Source organism: Amblyomma mixtum, chromosome 1 (assembly GCF_055824585.1).
Source record: "Amblyomma mixtum isolate Tamu chromosome 1, ASM5582458v1, whole genome shotgun sequence".
Classification (NCBI taxonomy): domain Eukaryota; kingdom Metazoa; phylum Arthropoda; class Arachnida; order Ixodida; family Ixodidae; genus Amblyomma; species Amblyomma mixtum.
Window position 1 is genome coordinate 319,227,363 of NC_143012.1, and position 17,362 is coordinate 319,244,724.

A 17,362-nucleotide genomic window follows, 5' to 3' on the forward strand; every position below is an offset into this window, starting at 1 on the left:
GCATGCACAGCTGAGGCATGTGACCAGCGGATGCACCGCAGGGTGCTTCCGATACAGCTCCAATGGGAGCCACGTGGTCAACATTTTGGGTTGTGTCACCGTAAACCCCAATGGGGGCCGCGGCCAACCACGGTGTCTAGCTATTCGAAGGAACAGCAGCCAGCGCATCAAACGACGCTACAACTCCGTAGGGAGCCGACATGTAGCTGCCGAGTGCCGCGCTGGGGGTGGTAGACACGGTGCGCAAGCGTGATCGTCAAGGCGACCTGCTCGGCTAATGTGCCATCAAAGGCGTAAGCGCCAATGACTTAGCACGTTGGGCGCCAGTTGTGGGTTTCTAAGTGGACACAGGCCACCACCCACCGCGGGTTCGAGCTTCGCGCGAGCCAAGGGCCCCGATCAGCCGTCACCACACACACACTGGGACACCGATGCGGTGCACTCAACCTCCGCTGGGAGGAGAGCGATTCGCCGCAAAGAAATAAGCCTCCAAGTTCACAAAGGAGACGTTTATTCACGTCGTCCTTCAGCAGTACACACACACTCAATCGTCACCCCGTCCCGGGGGCGCGCGAGGAGCAAGGCTCCGCTGCGCGCACGAAGCGACTCGAGCAATGCGCGCCGCTAACACGCCGCTGCAGGAGAATGTCCCCGCGGCAGTGCTGTGATCTCTCTCTCGTGTCGACCGTTGGGCCGGTTGCGAGAGAGAGTGGGCATTCAACGCAAGGTACGCCTGTCAGAGGTCGCTGGACCCCGCTGGACAGGCTCGAGCCGCTGCAGGTCAGAGGACACGTGCGAGCGAGCTCGAGTAAGCACTGGTCCGAACGGCAAAGGCCGGCACGGACAAACAGTAACGTACGCACCTTACGCTGTCTCGGAGGGATCTCTCTCTCTGGGCCCCGCTCGGACGGTCGCGCGGCGCGCGGCCGCCCAAAGCGGGGTCCCGAATTCCCGCCAAAAGGCGCCAATGGCAAAGGCCCTTGGGGAGCCGGGGCGGAGCTGTGGCTAAATGACAGTGATTAGTCACCCAGCCGCCTCTCCACCGCCTGAGGCGGGAGCAAGGGAAAGAGGAGAAACAACGCGGGCGGCCGGCACAGCCGCGCAAAGGCGACGGCGCAAAGCCAGGATTCCCACAAGCTTTCGCTTTAAAAGATAAACTGGGTGCTTACAGTAAAACGTAACCGACAGCTAACAGCAATAAAACCCAATTTCAGTTTCCAGCAACAGGCGGAAGAAGATGTTTTTATATGTATCAGCAGCGCGAACACCACACAGGAAGAAGAAGGAGAAGAAGGTAAAGAGCGCTGAACCAGCACACATGGTCCTCTCCGAAAAACAACTTTAACTCTAGAAACCGCATGGTATATGTATAGGGTCATGCATCGCCCCCATTTTGAGCGACCTTTTCCTCGCTATGCATGACAGATCCTTGAAGGACAAGCTTGAGTCTTCAAGCGTCCTAAAAATTTTCCGGTACGTCGATGACTTCCTGGTCCTCTGAGATTGCGACACTGAAGCCTGTAAAACAGAAGCAACTCAAGTCCTCCACACTTTTTCTAATACTATATCACCTCTTGAAGTTACTCATGAATTCCCAGAACAAAACGCCATGCGGTTTCTAGAGTTAAAGTTGTTTTTCGGAGAGGACCATGTGTGCTGGTTCAGCGCTCTTTACCTTCTTCTCGTTCTTCTTCCTGTGTGGTGTTCGCGCTGCTGATACATATGGATCGCAACCAACTAGCCCGACAGATGGTGTTATTTAAGATGTTTTTGTCGAAAGACATCCTCTGCCAGAGTTGTCTTTGGTGCCCGTTGCTCTCCCAATGCTATTGTTTTTCTCACTGATGGTCGTAAAATAACTACGAAGGAGGAGCAGGAGGCGGATGCTCTGAGGAAAGGCGCGATAACTGTGTCACTCGGAGTGCATAGCTTGAAAGAAGGGATGAAGGAAAGGAAAAAGGCAGCGAAAAGGCGTCTCGAAACAATATATAAAGGTGTTATAAGTTTGTATTGAATGTTGGTAGATAATACTGTACAGAGTGATGGAAAATAGACCTAACCTATTTAACTTACCTCGTCGGACAGCAGCGACGTAGCGACGCTTTCCTGAGCGCTAGCCGCTGTCTTTTCTTCCGCTGATTCAGCTGACGTAGTCGATTCGAGACTGTTACAGAACAGCATAAAAAACACTGTGGCGCATATTGCACATCAAAAACACCCACCGCTGCCTGAGCAATTTATGTATTAACTGAACTCTTGGCGATACGAAAAGTTCTTACGAGGTGTCGCTGTCACTGCCTGAGCCGTCTCTGTGGACCTCCATTTGCAGGGTCTTCCGAGGCAACGGCAACGGGCACTCGGCCGAGTCGGACGGTGGTGGAAGTACGTGGTCGAACAGGCCTCCCTGTATCTCGTCCAAGCCGGGATCAACTGCGGCAGCAGTTGCGTAATAGTCGGTGAAGCAGCTAGAAGTGTGAAGCCTCGTTTTTTCAAAGAAGAAGCCCATTTCTGACCCTTTGTAAAACAAGTACATCATTTGGCTGAAGCTCACAAACCTGGACGCCCTTCAAAGTGACCTAGTGCGGACTGCATCCAGTCGTGTAGCTTGGCCTGTTTTTTCTCATTATTGTAATCATTGTGTCTTTTGCACGCGTTACGCAACTAAGCGTCACCCTGCCAGCACTTATCCCCCATTTTTCTTTCAATCTTTCTTTACTTCTTTATTCTCTAGCCAGGAAACAGTCGGTGCACCAACAAATGACCCGTGCCTTGTTTATGTTGACGTTATTTTTTTGTTCCAGCTAGCATCATCCACTACCCATATAGCAGAGTTTACTGTAGTAACACTTTACCTAAAATATACAAGTCCTTTTTGCCGGCTCCTGAAATGTATCATTTTTAATATGAGTAGAACGTAGTGGTTCTAGAAACGAAATTTACATAAACTAAGGAATCCAGCAATCAGCGGAAACAAGGAAAATAGATCGGAATGCTTCTATTTTATTTTTTTTATTTGTGTTGTTAATCAACAAAAATAAGTAGTATAATCATTTCACGGCTGATATAAAATTAATTAAAAGGTAGAAAAACCAACCACAAGCCGCCAGTGGGATTCGAACGAGCGACCTCAGTATTTCGAGCAAGGCACCCAACTGGCTGAGCTATGGCGACAGCTGAGCACGTATTGGTGGGCGAGTTGTTTCGAAATCCTTACTAAAAGGCGCCAAGAAATAGACGGGAGACAGAGAAGAAGACACTAGACACACACGTAGGCGCTGCCCGTAGGCTTCCAAGTCTTCTCCTTCCAGGGGAGTATTTATGTCGCGTGTAACCCAACATCGAGGGCGTTAACCAACGCCATCCTCGTTCATAGTGGAGGACATAGAACTTATTACCATGAATGTAACGTGGAACGTGATCAAACTGTAAAGAAGCCAGCTGTGCAAGAACCCTATTATGCTACGCCTAAGGTAGGTTTTGCGCTAAGGATGACACGCGAAACAATAGCGAATGTAATGGTTTTCATAAGAACTGCCTTCATTTCTACGTTACTAAGCGCAACTCTTTAATCTTAAAGGAATAAAAGAGAGATACAAGCAGTTGTTCCTGCCGTTCTATACTAAGATAGGTTTTGCGCTAAGGATGACACGCGAAACAATAGCGAATGTAATGGTTTTCATAAGAACTGCCTTCATTTCTACGTTACTAAGCGCAACTCTTTAATCTTAAAGGAATAAAAGAGAGATACAAGCAGTTGTTTCAGCCGTTCTATACTAACCTTCGTCGTAATCGGCGCTACCTTGAAGAGTGTTGCTCCGGATCACAGACGCACGCTGATGCCTGTCCGGCTGATAAGCCTTGTTGACAAAGTACTCGCTCAGGTTCTTGGGCCTAGTGCGCCTGCAGAGAACAGAGAACCGATACGACAGGGCGTACGCATCTTGAAACCGCAAGAAAAACTTGGAAATCTGTGCCTCGTAATTCCTTGTAAATAAGTTATTATGTAAACATAATGTCCTGCAAACATCCGCTCCTGTAAACATGTACTTTGACGCAAACCCTTGGTTAATCGGCATTAAATCGAAAAAAAAAAAAAAGCACTGGCGAACCTATAGGTTTTTTGCGCGATACGCGAGCTCCGCCGTAGCGCTGGCGCCCCTAGTGGTGAGGTACTGTACGACCCTCACAGCGGCAGCCTCAATGAGCGAAGATAGCATAGCGCGCACCACCATTTCGGATAGGCACTGTATTGGGGCCGGCGAAATGAAAGCAACGCAGATAGACGAAGCGGCCCAGTGCCCTAACACCGAACTTCTTCACTTGACGTCGACAGAGAAATTCGCAGCACGTACGAAGGACGGCCGCTGTCAGTGACAGCTGACGCTGGACCCGGAACTTGACCCGTCTTGTTCACATCAAAGAAGTCCCGGAAGACAGCCGACTGGTCCGCTTTGTTTCGGTCTGAGATGTCTTGGTGTGTAGTTCGGGTAGCTGTAATTCTATCACCTCGTGCAAGAACAGTGCAGACAGCTGCGGGTGCTTCATTTTTCATACTTTTTTTCGTCACTTCATCTCACGCCCTTGCGTACATTGTGGTTGGCTGCTCCTTTGCTTTCTACCGCCGTCTTAGCTGCAGTCTGCGTCCTTGGTACTCTGATACTGCAATCAATTAGCGCCTGTTGTCGTCGCGAGGACGCCATTTCTAATCCCCCTTATACTGGGTTGTCGTTCTTCCCCTGGGTTAGTCAGTAAAGTCAGCAAAATTTCATCGATTTAAAGAAACAAATTAATCTCACTAAACGGTGCGCTAAGCACGACAGCTTTTCAGTACAGAAATGCGGTCCGATGAAATTGAGGTTTCTCATTATCGTAGTGGTTATGGCACATGCAGGCAAAGTCCATAAAAACTGGGACATCTTTAACATGATGGGGTAGCTCAGTAAAATGTTCCATTTTTCGTCCAAAGCTTCCATGTATAGCTCGTTGTGGTACATTGATAAAATACTAATAAACACATGGTAGTCATCGAAGAATTGAGGATGTTAACCTTATGTTATCGAGTATTCGTACTTTTTATGGATGCTATTTTAGATAATGCATACACCCCATGATCAGCTAAGGCATTAATTTCTGGAAAAACGGGCCGCCGCGGAGGATCATTGGTTATGCCGCTCGGCTGCTGACCCAAAGACGTGAGTTCGATCCCGGCCGCGGCGGTCAGATTTCGATGGAGGCGAAATTCTGGAGTTCCGTGTACTGTGCGATGTCAGTGCACGTTAAGAACCACAGGTGGTCGAAATTTCCGGAGCCCTTCACTACGGCGTCCCTCGTTGCCTGAGTTACTTTGTGATGTTAAACCCACATACACCAAACCATAAACAAAACCACTTTCTGGAAAAGCCGCCGCGGTGGCTCAGCGGTTATGGTGCTCGGCTGCTGACCCGAAAGACGCGGGTTCGATCCCGGCTGCGGCGGTTGAATTTCTTTGGAGGAAAAATTCCAGAGGCCCGTGTACTGTGCGATGTCAGTGCACGTTAAAGAACCCCAGGTGGTCGAAATTTCCGGAGCCCTCTACTACGGCGTCTCTCATAGCCTTAGTTGCTTTGGGACGTTAAACCCCATAAACCAAACCAAACCAAACCAAACCAAACTTTCTGGAAAAGTGTAAAGAGCGTTAACATTTTCGTTGTTAACATGCGAGAGAAAATGAGGAATAGTCAGAGGAATCTAAAATGAAACTTACGTGGTTCGGCCGCCTGTTTCTAACGGAGGTGCCGACGGCACGTGTATAGGGCTCGTAAAGACATCTTTGTAAGTCTTTTCGCCCAAGGCTCCAAACTTCCCGGGAGACTCTTCAAACGCCTGGTAAAACAAAAAAAAATATTTACCGAATCATATTTCCTTCTTCATTATAATGATAAGTTTTGCGTGTCGCGTTCGTAACTTGTTTCATTTCGACGCACATACTGTGCGCACTCTTTGCTCGTGCCTAATTTTCACTACTTGTGCTTATCGACCCGATAAGTGGCCCTACTTTACAGATCAATGATAAAATCATAAGCACACCTGCTTTTAAATGTGTTGCAATATATATGCAAAAGCCTTGAGCTCTCGACGACGTCGAAGAAACTATGTACGTTTGTGTTGTCTTCAGCCCAACGGCAAAACGTTCTGAAGCAAAGATGCGCTTGCTTGCTGCAGACATCAAAGAAACTAACTACGTACGTTTGTGTTTTCTTCTGCACAACGGCAAAAATTTCTGAAGCGGAGATGCGCTTGCTTGGTGCAGACATCTCACCAACTTACAATTTTATGTGGCCTGTATGTGTCCTTTTCTACGCCACATGATCTTGCGTATTACCGTTTAAGAAGCACTCATCTGATCATTCTCTCTCGGTAACGAGGCAAAGCTTTGAGATCATTTAACGATCGTGCTTAAATTACTTCATAATTAAACAATTGTTTTAAATCAGGTAAATTCGAAACATTAAGTGCAAAACCTAGTGCAGGAAATTTAGTAGATATTTGCATTTTTAAAATATAACTTTCCGTTGTATTCATAAGCCGACTGCCACCAATTGCAGCGGACAAGTTTGTTTTTTAACCATTAGCGTCAAAATGCTTCAGCATACGTGCATTACAAAAAAAAAATGATGCAACCGAGCAACTTGCCTTGAGTCTGTTGGCTCGGCCGTAAGAGCGAACAGAGCCGGAGTCGCTGAACGGGCTGCGGTGGACCTTCGGGCGGCAGCACTTGCAGTAGAGGATCAGGAACAGCAACACGAGGAAAAAGATAGCCGCCAGGACGCCGGATACAATCCACACAAGCCGAGTGACGGACTCTGTCTTTGTCGGCTTTATGTAGGCTGCGACAGAATCAGGCAGAGAGAAAACCACTCAAATATTTATTAAAACGTCTTAATCCGAGCATGGCTGCACTACATGAAGGCTCTGTGCACAAGTCAAAGTGGAAATAGAAAAGTAAGAGCAGTAATTTCGTCTAATAAAACAACTCCAATGGCTTAGGGCACCTAAAGGCACGAGGTGTAAAAATCCTCGTGAGTTTGAACACAGTTAAAACTACCGATTTCAAGAAATCTAAGTAAAATCGAACATCTAGCCTACGGAACGCCATTATGTACGAAAATTACGATCAAAATAGGTGATATTGAGAAGCAGCTTTGTGTAACTTGACAGAAAGCGAAGGGGGGACCACTCACGTAAGAGACAGACGTCTGGAGTGATACAACGGGACCGCAATCTTATGTACCACAGTGTATCAGCACGTGCCTTAACGTTTTAAAAGCGTGGATGACGCAATAATCCAAAAATTACGCGAGGACTAAGAAGAACTCACGCTCCGCCTTCGTGACGACCGGGTAGCCGAGCAGCCGCGACATGTCCGTCTCGTTAACCACGGACATGGCGTCCACGGCGGTTTCCGCGGGCACGAGCCTGTCTTCTTGCGACAGTGTGTAGACGAGCGACATCAGTTGCTCCTTGTAGTCCACTGAGAGGTTGACCACCTGCCGACGATAAGCAACAAGATAATCCGGGGGTCATGTTTCAAGAATTGAGAGAGCTGTTCCAAAGTATTGGTAATTCTACGTCATACAGAGCCTCGACGTAGTCCGCTGTATTCGCAAAAGTTTATCAGCTACGGCTTCAATTTAAGCAGTTAACACGCAAACTTTAACGGCATTCTAGCGGCGCATTCGAACATTTTTGTGAGCGAATGCTGCGCCATGTGCCTTTTCGAGACATTTGTAGAAGCAGATGCAGAACGTTTCCACATACTGCATTAACTTCCACTGAACTTCTACAAGTTTACTACCAGTTGGCTGTTAGCGCTTGGTAAGCATTCGTTCGCGTAAATTTGCTGTTAGTAGCTGCATGACTAAAAGATTCTGCAAGGTTTTAAGATTATTGCGACATTGTTGCTAGTCCAGTGCATAAGATATTATCCTTGCGAACTATACAATAACTTTTCTTGCAACGTAATTAATATAAGTTTAATTTAAGTGTTTATTTTAGAGATGCATGGTTATTGAATGATTATTTCTAATGAATAAAGATCCGTTTACGCTTGTTTGAAGTACTTCTACACGCGTGGCGTTGAAGTGACCCGATCTGGAGGGTAAAAGTAGAGTAAAACACTTTCACCTCTCTGCCATTTACAATAAAACAATTTATCGCTGTGTTACTAAGATTGCTGCCATTTTGTGCCTGACACTACCTGCGAAGCCGCTAGCTGATAGGAAGGGTAATCACACCTTTTTATGACCCCAAGCTTCGTCTCCAGCTGCTTGGGCGAAATTTTTATTTACGATGTTTCCCACCCTATGTGGGTCATTATTATTTCAACAGTCAGGCATAGATTTCTGTGGCGTCACTGACCTGCACAGCCATGGACCGTCCAGTGTAGCGCCTCCCTCGCCGCGCTGCTTGTCGTTGGGCGAAAGCTTTCTCGTAAATAAATGCGAGGTTCTTCGCAAGCTTCTCTGTGTTGGAGTGGTTGTAACGCTCGATCCGCAGCACTGCGTGTCAGCGATAGGCGAAAGCAAGCGATAGCAAAAGCAATTTCTATCACGTCACCATAACGTGCACGAGGCAATGCAGAGCAAACCGGCAGAACTGCGTTAAAGAGGAAACATTAATTCAAGTTATGTACTTGTTTCTTACACAATATATTTATTTCCACAAGCATTCATCCCCTGCATTCTTCTGGTAGCATTAAAATATCGCTTCTCTTCCCGAACCTTTAGCACCAAATTCACTCCGCCTAATTTACCATAAATTTGGTACACTGATGCAATGAGCTGAGCACGGATACCGCAGACCTAAATATTGCATCTTATGCATCCAATGAAGGGTTTTGTGGTAAAAATTAGAAAATGAAAATACTGCTTCTCAGATTGAGATGACGGAACCTTGATCATAACTGGAGACGTCAAAAGGATTAGATTTAGATTGGGCTTGGTGCTCTAGAGAAATCCTGCAGTAATGACTTAACAGAACGATTTCAAGTGTAAGGAGGTAGTGGCGAAGGGGAGGAGTAGGAGGGCTTGGCAAGAACTTTGTTTGGCATTGCGCTCGCATACGCTGGGCATAAAGTATGAATGTTAATAACCGCTTCCTGAGCTACGGAACATTCCGTAGCGCCAAGGTTCAGTTTTCCTTTTTTTCATTCATCTACGTACTTGGCTCCTAAAACGGTCCCGTTTAAGCGCAGACTCGACGTTGTATGAATGGAAAGTTTTGGAATCGCGTTGGCGTATACATTAACACTATGATAAAATGATGTAATGAGAGAGGAATGTTCACGGCCACCCTTTAGTTACTGACTAAATTAGCTCAGTCTATGTGCAGAACTACATTCAGGGATGCCCATTTCTGAAATAATGCATTTGCCGAATACATTACCAGGCATGCAATAACGAGGCAATATGAAATTAACTAAGCTGCAAATGTCGGCTGCTCCTTGGGCATTGAAGACCACCTACCTGTTCGTATCCAGTACATCATCTGACCACTCAACTCCTCTGGTGACGCCTCGGAGCCGTTGCCTAGATGACCGAACGAGTTAAGTACAGCGGTCGGCCGTACGACGCTCGCTGGAGGGCTTCGACTCCACTCCTGCAGGGTCGTCGTCTGAGGCACGAACCACTTCGACATTGTAGTCAGGAACCAGTCCGTCTTTCTTGTCAAGGGAGGGCTTGTGGTGAACCACAACAGTGTAGGCGTGTTGGACTCTGCGCTGCTGTGCCAAGTGCCTTCCGGTGTCTTTTCCCGAGCCTTTTCGACAGTCCACAAAGCTGAAGGCCTAGACAAGTAAGTGCTCTCTTCCTTCCTATTAGGCAGATGTTCACTTGTGAAAGATGGCAATGCTTCTTGCTTCGACCAGGATGTCGCTGAACTTAACAAAAGCGGTGGATTAGTCTTTGTTGGCACTGTATGAGACTGGTGATGGTGAGTGGAAGACTCTGTGAACTGAGGTGGTATTGCTTCGCTATTGCTTGAAGAAGGAAAGCTGAGATTACTGTTCAGAATATGGTGAGGAAAATGGTTGTCTGAGGCGGATGTGTTGGCGTGGTAATTTGTGGTAATGGCAGTTTCAGTTGGTGACTGAAATGAAGACTGCCGGAGCGAAATCGTGGTGCTGAATATTAGTTTTGAGTCGTTCTTTGGTGGCGAAATAGTAATCACGTCTTCAAAGCTTGACGGCGATGTGGTTTCCGACTCTTGCACAGGATCGTCAAGGCGAGAATTCGGTTGCGAAGAAAGCGAACGAGTAAGTTGAGTTGGCAGCGACGAAGTAGCGCTATGAGGCGTAACATCCGTAGCAGTTGTTGCATCAATTAAAAACGAAGACGTTACCAACTCAGTCCACTCTCCGAAAGCATCCGTTGAAGCAAATAGATATGGTGACGTTAACGTTTCAGGCTCAGATGCAAAGGCACCCATCGGCTCGCTGTTAAAGGATGGCGTCATCAATTCCGGTTCCGGCATGGCAGTACTCGCTGTCATCTCAGTAGAAGTCGCCGAAGGCCCAGGGTATGCCAATGATGTTCGTGACAAACTCCAGCTGTTAATAAAGGCCAAATCAGAAGATGCCAGAGAAGGTTCCGTTCCGTCGGCGAGCTCTTCGTAGTCATTTTCCGTCGTAGCTTTCGAATGAAAAGGTGATTCCCCTGGGTCGAGGGTAGTTGTTGACGGAATTAAAGAGACGTCACTCTTGTAGCTGCCTTCTCCGTCACCCGAGCCCTCCAGAAATGTATGGGAGAAGCGATCTGCATCACTGGTCCACCTGTGTTCCGTGTCTTCAACGGCAAAACGTGTTCGGATACGATCTCTTCGAAATGGTGATCGCTCGTCCTGCGCGTCCTTCGCGATGAAGGCCTCTGAAATAGGACCAGCAAACAGGAGTGGTTGGCATGCGATTGGATATAGAAGAGGGAAGAAGGGAAGAGCGTTGGGAGTGCGTAGAAATACTAAAATGCAAGCAGGAAGTTTACCCGCCGCGGTGGCTCAGTGATTAGGGCGCTCTGCTACTGAGCCGGACTACCCGGGTTCGAACCCGACCGCGGCGGCAGCGTTTCGATGGAGGCGAAACGCAGAAGGCGCCCGTGTGCTGTGCTCTGTCAGTGCACGTTAAAGATCCCCAGGAGGTCGAAATTATTCCGGAGCCCTCCACTAAACCAACCCTTCCTTCCTTTCTCTCTTTCACTCCCACCTTCCTCCCTTCTCTTACGGCGCGGTTCAGGTGTCCACAGAGATATGTGAGACTGATACTGCGCCATTTCCTTTCCCCCAAAACAATTATTATTATTATTATTATTATTATTATTATTATTATTATTATTATTATTATTATTATTATTATTATTATTATTATTATTATTATTATTATTATTATTATTATTATTATTATTATTATTATTATTCATAAGGGATCATCCGGCGATATTAAAATGAATAAGAAGTGGCACTGCGCAACAGTACGTTTTAAGACTATCCAGAACAATAGAGACAAGTCGTACAAGCTTTGTTCTAAACGATTTTCATTACTTCATGTTGCTCTTATCTAAAACCAGTGCAGGAAGCGGCCCTATGATGCTATTTAGCCTAATAAAGCTGTTATACTTCGCGCTCAAGCCGACTCCCAGTTTATAGTATTTCAAAGTTCTCAAATAAAATGCCGACTTTCTCACCCTCTACGTTCTTTTCAATTCTGCTCTATGACGCCGGCCGAAATGTACGGCACGCCCTCCCGCTTTAGTCCCCTTGTTTTTGAAATCTGAGTGAAAATTTCGGGAACAAGGAATAAAATTTGTCTAAAACTTTTCCAAAGCAATCAGTGGCGACAAAAATATGCGCCGCTTGCGTTGCTTCTTATGATTCCAAGGAACTGCATTGTGGACATTACAAACGGCTTAATGACTTCATTAGTAGTGCGCCTGTGATCAAATAACTGCATTTTATTGCGCAAAATCCGCACCACAAATGGAAAAAGCTCGATCGAGAAAGGGAAGGGGGGGAGGGGGGGGGGGGGGGACTGCGGATTTCGAGGGTAAAGGGTTCAGCTCACAATTTCCACCATCATCGAATAATGACAAACTCTCGAGCGACCGACAAAGGGGTGTATGCTTAATGAATGGCTAACGGCCTTTACGTCCTCACAACGATGGGGTGCGTCCGAAGGCCAGACATCGCACTGTTCTATGACGCCCAAAAGCGCCCCCAAGATATGGCGCCCACGAGGTATGGCGCCCAAAAGCTTCAAGAAGTGCGCAGTCAGTAACAGCCTGGATGTATCAGAACATGATGACATCTTTGACAGTAGTTACAAAGCCTGTGAAGACGGCAGTGATAGTAAATTCAATGAATCTAGCGCTGCACCGAACTTCCCGAAACAAATGTTTTCGACTACAAAAAAACTACCGCCGTCCACTCGGTTACAAAACTGCCTAGTCGTCGCAATAGCAGTCTGGGCTATGAAGAAAAAAATGACACAAAAATGTCTGGTCTAGTTAGTTAATTTGGATCGAAGGAACAGAAGCACTTGTGCTGCCTTTTCCACGGTTCTTTTTCCCTCAATGCTCGTCATACTTACTGCAGTCTAGTGTGCGGGTTGCTTTTTCTATCGTTCGTGGGTGTCAAAATTATGGTTGCAGGTTATTGCAGGTGTGAGTTAAAAGCAAGAAATTGTGTTTTCCGAGAGATTGGCAAGGGTTTGGTGCAGTTCAGAACAGGATAGCCTCGTGTTAAACTGCAACACACGCTCGCGCTGTGCGTTGCACATCGTCTTCATCAACTTCCATCTACAGCGCGAAGAGATGAGATCAGCTTAACCTCGATCAGAGCTTAACCTGAGTTTAATATAGTCGCCTTACGGCCGATGACCCAGCAAAGAAAAGCCATTAGCCAACCAGGATAAACACACGCTTTCGCACGTCCACTCGGTTTAACTAAGCTAAAACCCTACAAATTTTTTACAGCTTTTATTCTCTAATACATAATTCAGCACCGCAGCAGACAAGGCTTTCATCGCTGAACCATACGATCCAGTTTCCCCACTGTATATGTGTCGCTCTTCACCTGCATACAAAGTTGCCTGCAGCGAAAACACTATCTAAAACAACGCCTTCATACCACCTGAGACTAGAGAAAGACGCTTGGCGCTCGCATCACAAGGCGGCGCTAAGTTCGTGTAACCATAATCATCAACCTAACTACGTCCCACGCAGGACAAACGCCTTTCCTACTGAACTCCAGTTATCCCTGCCCTGCACCAGCTGCGACCACCTTATCGGTGCAGACTGCTTAATCTCATCCGTACACCCGACTCTGGGCTGACACCCTTTATCTTCTCCCATTGAATCCACTCAGCTGCCAATAGAGACCGCTGATTACTTTTTTCTCCCCATTGCATGTTCTTACATCTCAATTTCCTTTTCTCAGTTTAAGCTATGATATCATTAACTCGTGTTTGTTTCCTGACATACCGTGCCCTCTTCCCATCTCTTAGCGATACCCCATCATTTTTCTTTCATAGCTCGCTGCCTTGCCCTCAGATTAATAAGTTTCCACGTCAATGAGCCTCATTGACGTGCTCAAAAACACCACACTTCTCCAAGAGTTTCCATTTGCTGCAAAAGGACCCCTTTTGGACCCTTTGGCAGGACTCCTTGAGGCAGGTTTCTTCCAAGGAAAAGAACGGCTTACGATCCTCTGGGTCGCCACTGGAGCAATGACCACCAGCAGCCGCCCTGTGCGCCCCCTGACGGGCATCGCCATCAGGTGAAAGCGAAAGCGGAAGTGGGCGCCGCGAAATGATTGCGTGTACGGGGGTCATTCGCGCGGGGACAGACCGGACATGTCTTCTGTTCACTGAGCACGGCTGCTCGCCGCTTCTCGTCGGTTGTGTGCACTTAGTGCGACCCTCTCTTAGGGGCTCTTTTCGTTTTGCGTTTGTTTCGTTCCTTGATATCCGGTGCCTAATCAATTCACGTTCTGCCCGCTATCGCATCTCGACGCCATTGTCTCATGCCGTTTATAGCCATCTAATCAGGCGATCTAGAGATGACCTTAAGAATTTGTGGTTCCAGCATTCTGCTCGATTTCTTAATGTATTCGTGCACTCGGCCACATTCGCTTTTAGTTTAGGCAAATCCGTTTTCACCGAGTGTCATTGATTCTTCCATCGTCCACCCCAACTCGTGTTTGATTAGGCGTCCACACTTGAGACGCTGCATGCTTATGTCAGCTATGACTAGGCGCGTGGTATCACCGAAATACCCTGTATTCTCTTTCTGCGTGAATTGTTACGTTGCTTCACGGCTAGTCGGTTGAACAGGGCACTAAAGTGGACTCTGATTGCTTTTTCATGCTTCAGTATAAGCTGTATGGGAGAGCATTATGCTATACAGAAGAACTGGAGAGCTTTCATTGAAGCTGGCGTTAACAGCGCGTGCTACGTAATAATGGATCGCATCTCAACTTCGTCACATCAGCTTGGGTTGGTTATTTCAACCAGCAATCCATGGCCTTATTTACGTAAGCATGACCATGTCGAGTGAACTAGGTAGATTTTACCGCAATAAGCACCAGCCAAACTCTCCTAACCTGCCAGGGCTCTTACAGTTGCTTAAAATCCCGATAACCCGGAAAACCCACCCAGCGTTACTCATTGCAACATTTATATTTTTTTAAACAAACTTCGCTTAAATGTGCTTGTAAAAAAAAAACATGGCCTTGAAACCCTGTATTCTGTGTTCTGGAATAAAGCGAATTAAGCGGAGAATAAACATTTGAAATTGCGCTTTGCGGCAGCATAACCGCACCATTTGGAGTGACTGCTACCGCTCGATGCAGACTGGGCACAGTAATGCTTCAGCGTTGAATGCAGTAGCTTTCTAAACGTTGATAAAAACTAGCAGACGCTATATTACTATAGTTTCCTAAATTTAGGGTACGCGCACATAGGCATGCAGCCTATAAAACGCAAAAAGTTGACACGACACTGGCTTTCCGCTCGGTTTTAGTCATAGTTCAGTCGGCTTCAGTCTGAAATCGGTTTGAGTCAAACCGATTTCCGAGTGGCGCAAGTTGACGGCGAGAAAATTTCGCTCTTTCGTGAACGTACCTTTCGCTACTGTTAGAGTACTCAAAACGGAGTAAAAGGCTGGCTAGTAGACTCGCCGCAGTGCCCCACATTACGGGTGCATAATGGGTCTCTAGATTAAGTGAAGAGCATCGGCGTATATAGCTCTGTAAGCACAAGGGGTGGTAAGGCGCTTCGAGAGCTTTGCCGCAGCGGTACGTTGATTTCAGCAAGCCAAAGAAGGAGGGAGCAAGGCATTCTTCCAATCACATTAGCTACGCAGGTTATTGTAACATTCGATACGGGAACCCTGACACCACGGTGTTCGTTCACACTTCGCCATGGCTTTCCGAGTTTTTGTCCGAAAACCGGATATTAAGAACGTCCCACAATTTCGACCACAGTCAAGGGTACTACACTTTCCGCCAGTCGAAGCTGGATATATATCCATGGGGGCGCGGTTTTCACGTTCGCAAACTGCGAAAATATAGAGCAGCAATGAGGATGGCGAAGTATTGATGTCCATCTCCAGTCTGAGCTGCGTTACAAACTCGTGTGTTTTTTTTTTTTCTACAAACGGTCTGTCCTCTTCCTGGTCATAGCCAAACACCTCTTCTGTCCCTGCCGATCCCTCTTCCTCCTTTTGCAGACACCACTTTGTTCTGGCACTTTACTCTCTCCTGCCACCTCCCTTTTTGACCCTAAACTATCTTGTCTGCCCAGCACGTTGTGTCATCTACGATCTTTGTCTTACCATCCTACACTTTCCATCAAACACCCGCACAAGAGCCAAAGCACGAAGACATATTTGCCTCTGCAGATGTAGAAGTTGAAGAACTTGAACGCAACTATTCACTTCAATAATAAATGCTTTCCCATTTCAATCAAAAAAACCAAGACAACCACAGCACGTGACCAACAGTTCTCCAGCAGGACATGTATATGAAGCTAGCAGACGATTGGCACCATTAGCAGCGTACCTGCGATGACGATGGTACCCAGGAAGACAAGCAGAGCCGAGGCTTGTGCCGCTCCAGGGCGGGTCAGGCACCACACGGCGCCCATAGCGGACGCAGCAGCAGAGACGGGGCAGCGCACTCTCGGCACGTCGGCGTCGGCAGCGGGGGCCTCCAAGCTGAAGCCGTGCGCGCGGGACCCCGATTGTGCGAGCGCCGCACCCGGACGTTCATTGCGGCTCTGAATGCGCTTCCCGGGAAAAAACCGCAAAGCCCGTCGCGCCGTCAAAAGCACGCCGGCCAGCGGTCATCCGTCGGCGTCCGCTGCCACGGCTGCTGCTCTCGGTGCCACACGTCTCTTCTCCCACCGCCACCAAACTCCTGCTGTTGGCTGCCACCGAGCTGTGTTTGTAAACACAAGAGCTGCACACCACTCGCGAAGATTGTAGCGGTGGCTCATGGGCAACATCCTTGCGTTTCAGCTATAATTTGGTTGTAGGTCATCGCTGCGTGCGAATCTAAGCGTTAATTTTATAATGAGCTGCTTCTGTAGACAAGTCTATTGAGGAACGCTCCAGTCTTTTCATGCAGTCCTGAGACATGGCATGCATTGGGTGCAACCGACAGCTTAAGTTAATAATGCCAATTGGTGCTACGTGCTTAAAACATGCCTGGGAGTGCAACAGAAGGCGAAGAATGTCGTCAGTAAAAAAAAAAAAAATCAGGATGGTTTAGAAGGCCGTTTCCGTCGAGCATAACCACGACATTGCATGCGCATGGAAGCGGATAGGCTCAAAAACAAAATACTGCGACACGAATTTACCGTTGTGTTGCATCAGTGCTCAAAGAGTACATAATGACCGCGTGGAAACAACCGATTTAAGAAGCAGTCCTCGGTCATTCCGCTCGTGTGCCTCGAGTGACGAGCAAAGCAACGAAAACGTATAGCTGTCCAGTTCCACAGGCAACTGCGATACGTTACCGTTCAGGATAAGACCGCGCTCTCAGACTGCCCACCTGGGTAATTGGGGCAGCAGGAATGCGCTCGAAGCGTCTCCCGCCCGGGAGAAAAAGCACTACGAAGCGTACAGCGCGTGTGTGTTTTGGAGCGCGCGGGGAGTTGGCGCCATGGCAACAGACCACTCCGCCATCGGCGCCGCTCGCGGGCGTGGGTCCGGTGGCCGCCGCGTGCCTCGCGTTGTTTCCGCGTCCGATGTGGCAAGGACAGCGCAAAGTTCCGGAGGCGCATCCGGTGCTTTGTTTCGACAGCGCGGATTAATCTGCGCGTTTTAGGTCTCTTTGT

The 17,362-nt window shown here is 47.6% G+C and overlaps 1 protein-coding gene across 1 annotated transcript in view; it reads right to left on the bottom strand.

Moving 5' to 3' along the window:
- Window positions 1-17,136, bottom strand: part of LOC149372631 (uncharacterized) — a 28,509-nt gene extending 11,373 nt beyond the window's left edge. Inside the window, exons 1-10 of the mRNA XM_089586777.1 lie at window positions 17,077-17,136; window positions 16,084-16,461; window positions 9,504-10,901; window positions 8,398-8,537; window positions 7,358-7,526; window positions 6,673-6,866; window positions 5,744-5,862; window positions 3,779-3,900; window positions 2,280-2,430; window positions 2,074-2,164 (exon numbers count right to left, since the gene is read on the bottom strand). Coding sequence (XP_089442903.1) covers window positions 2,074-2,164; window positions 2,280-2,430; window positions 3,779-3,900; window positions 5,744-5,862; window positions 6,673-6,866; window positions 7,358-7,526; window positions 8,398-8,537; window positions 9,504-10,901; window positions 16,084-16,168 — 2,469 coding nt within the window. The 5' untranslated portion in view covers window positions 16,169-16,461; window positions 17,077-17,136. The remainder of the gene's footprint in view (window positions 1-2,073; window positions 2,165-2,279; window positions 2,431-3,778; window positions 3,901-5,743; window positions 5,863-6,672; window positions 6,867-7,357; window positions 7,527-8,397; window positions 8,538-9,503; window positions 10,902-16,083; window positions 16,462-17,076) is intronic.
- Window positions 17,137-17,362: the final 226 nt, after the last annotated feature.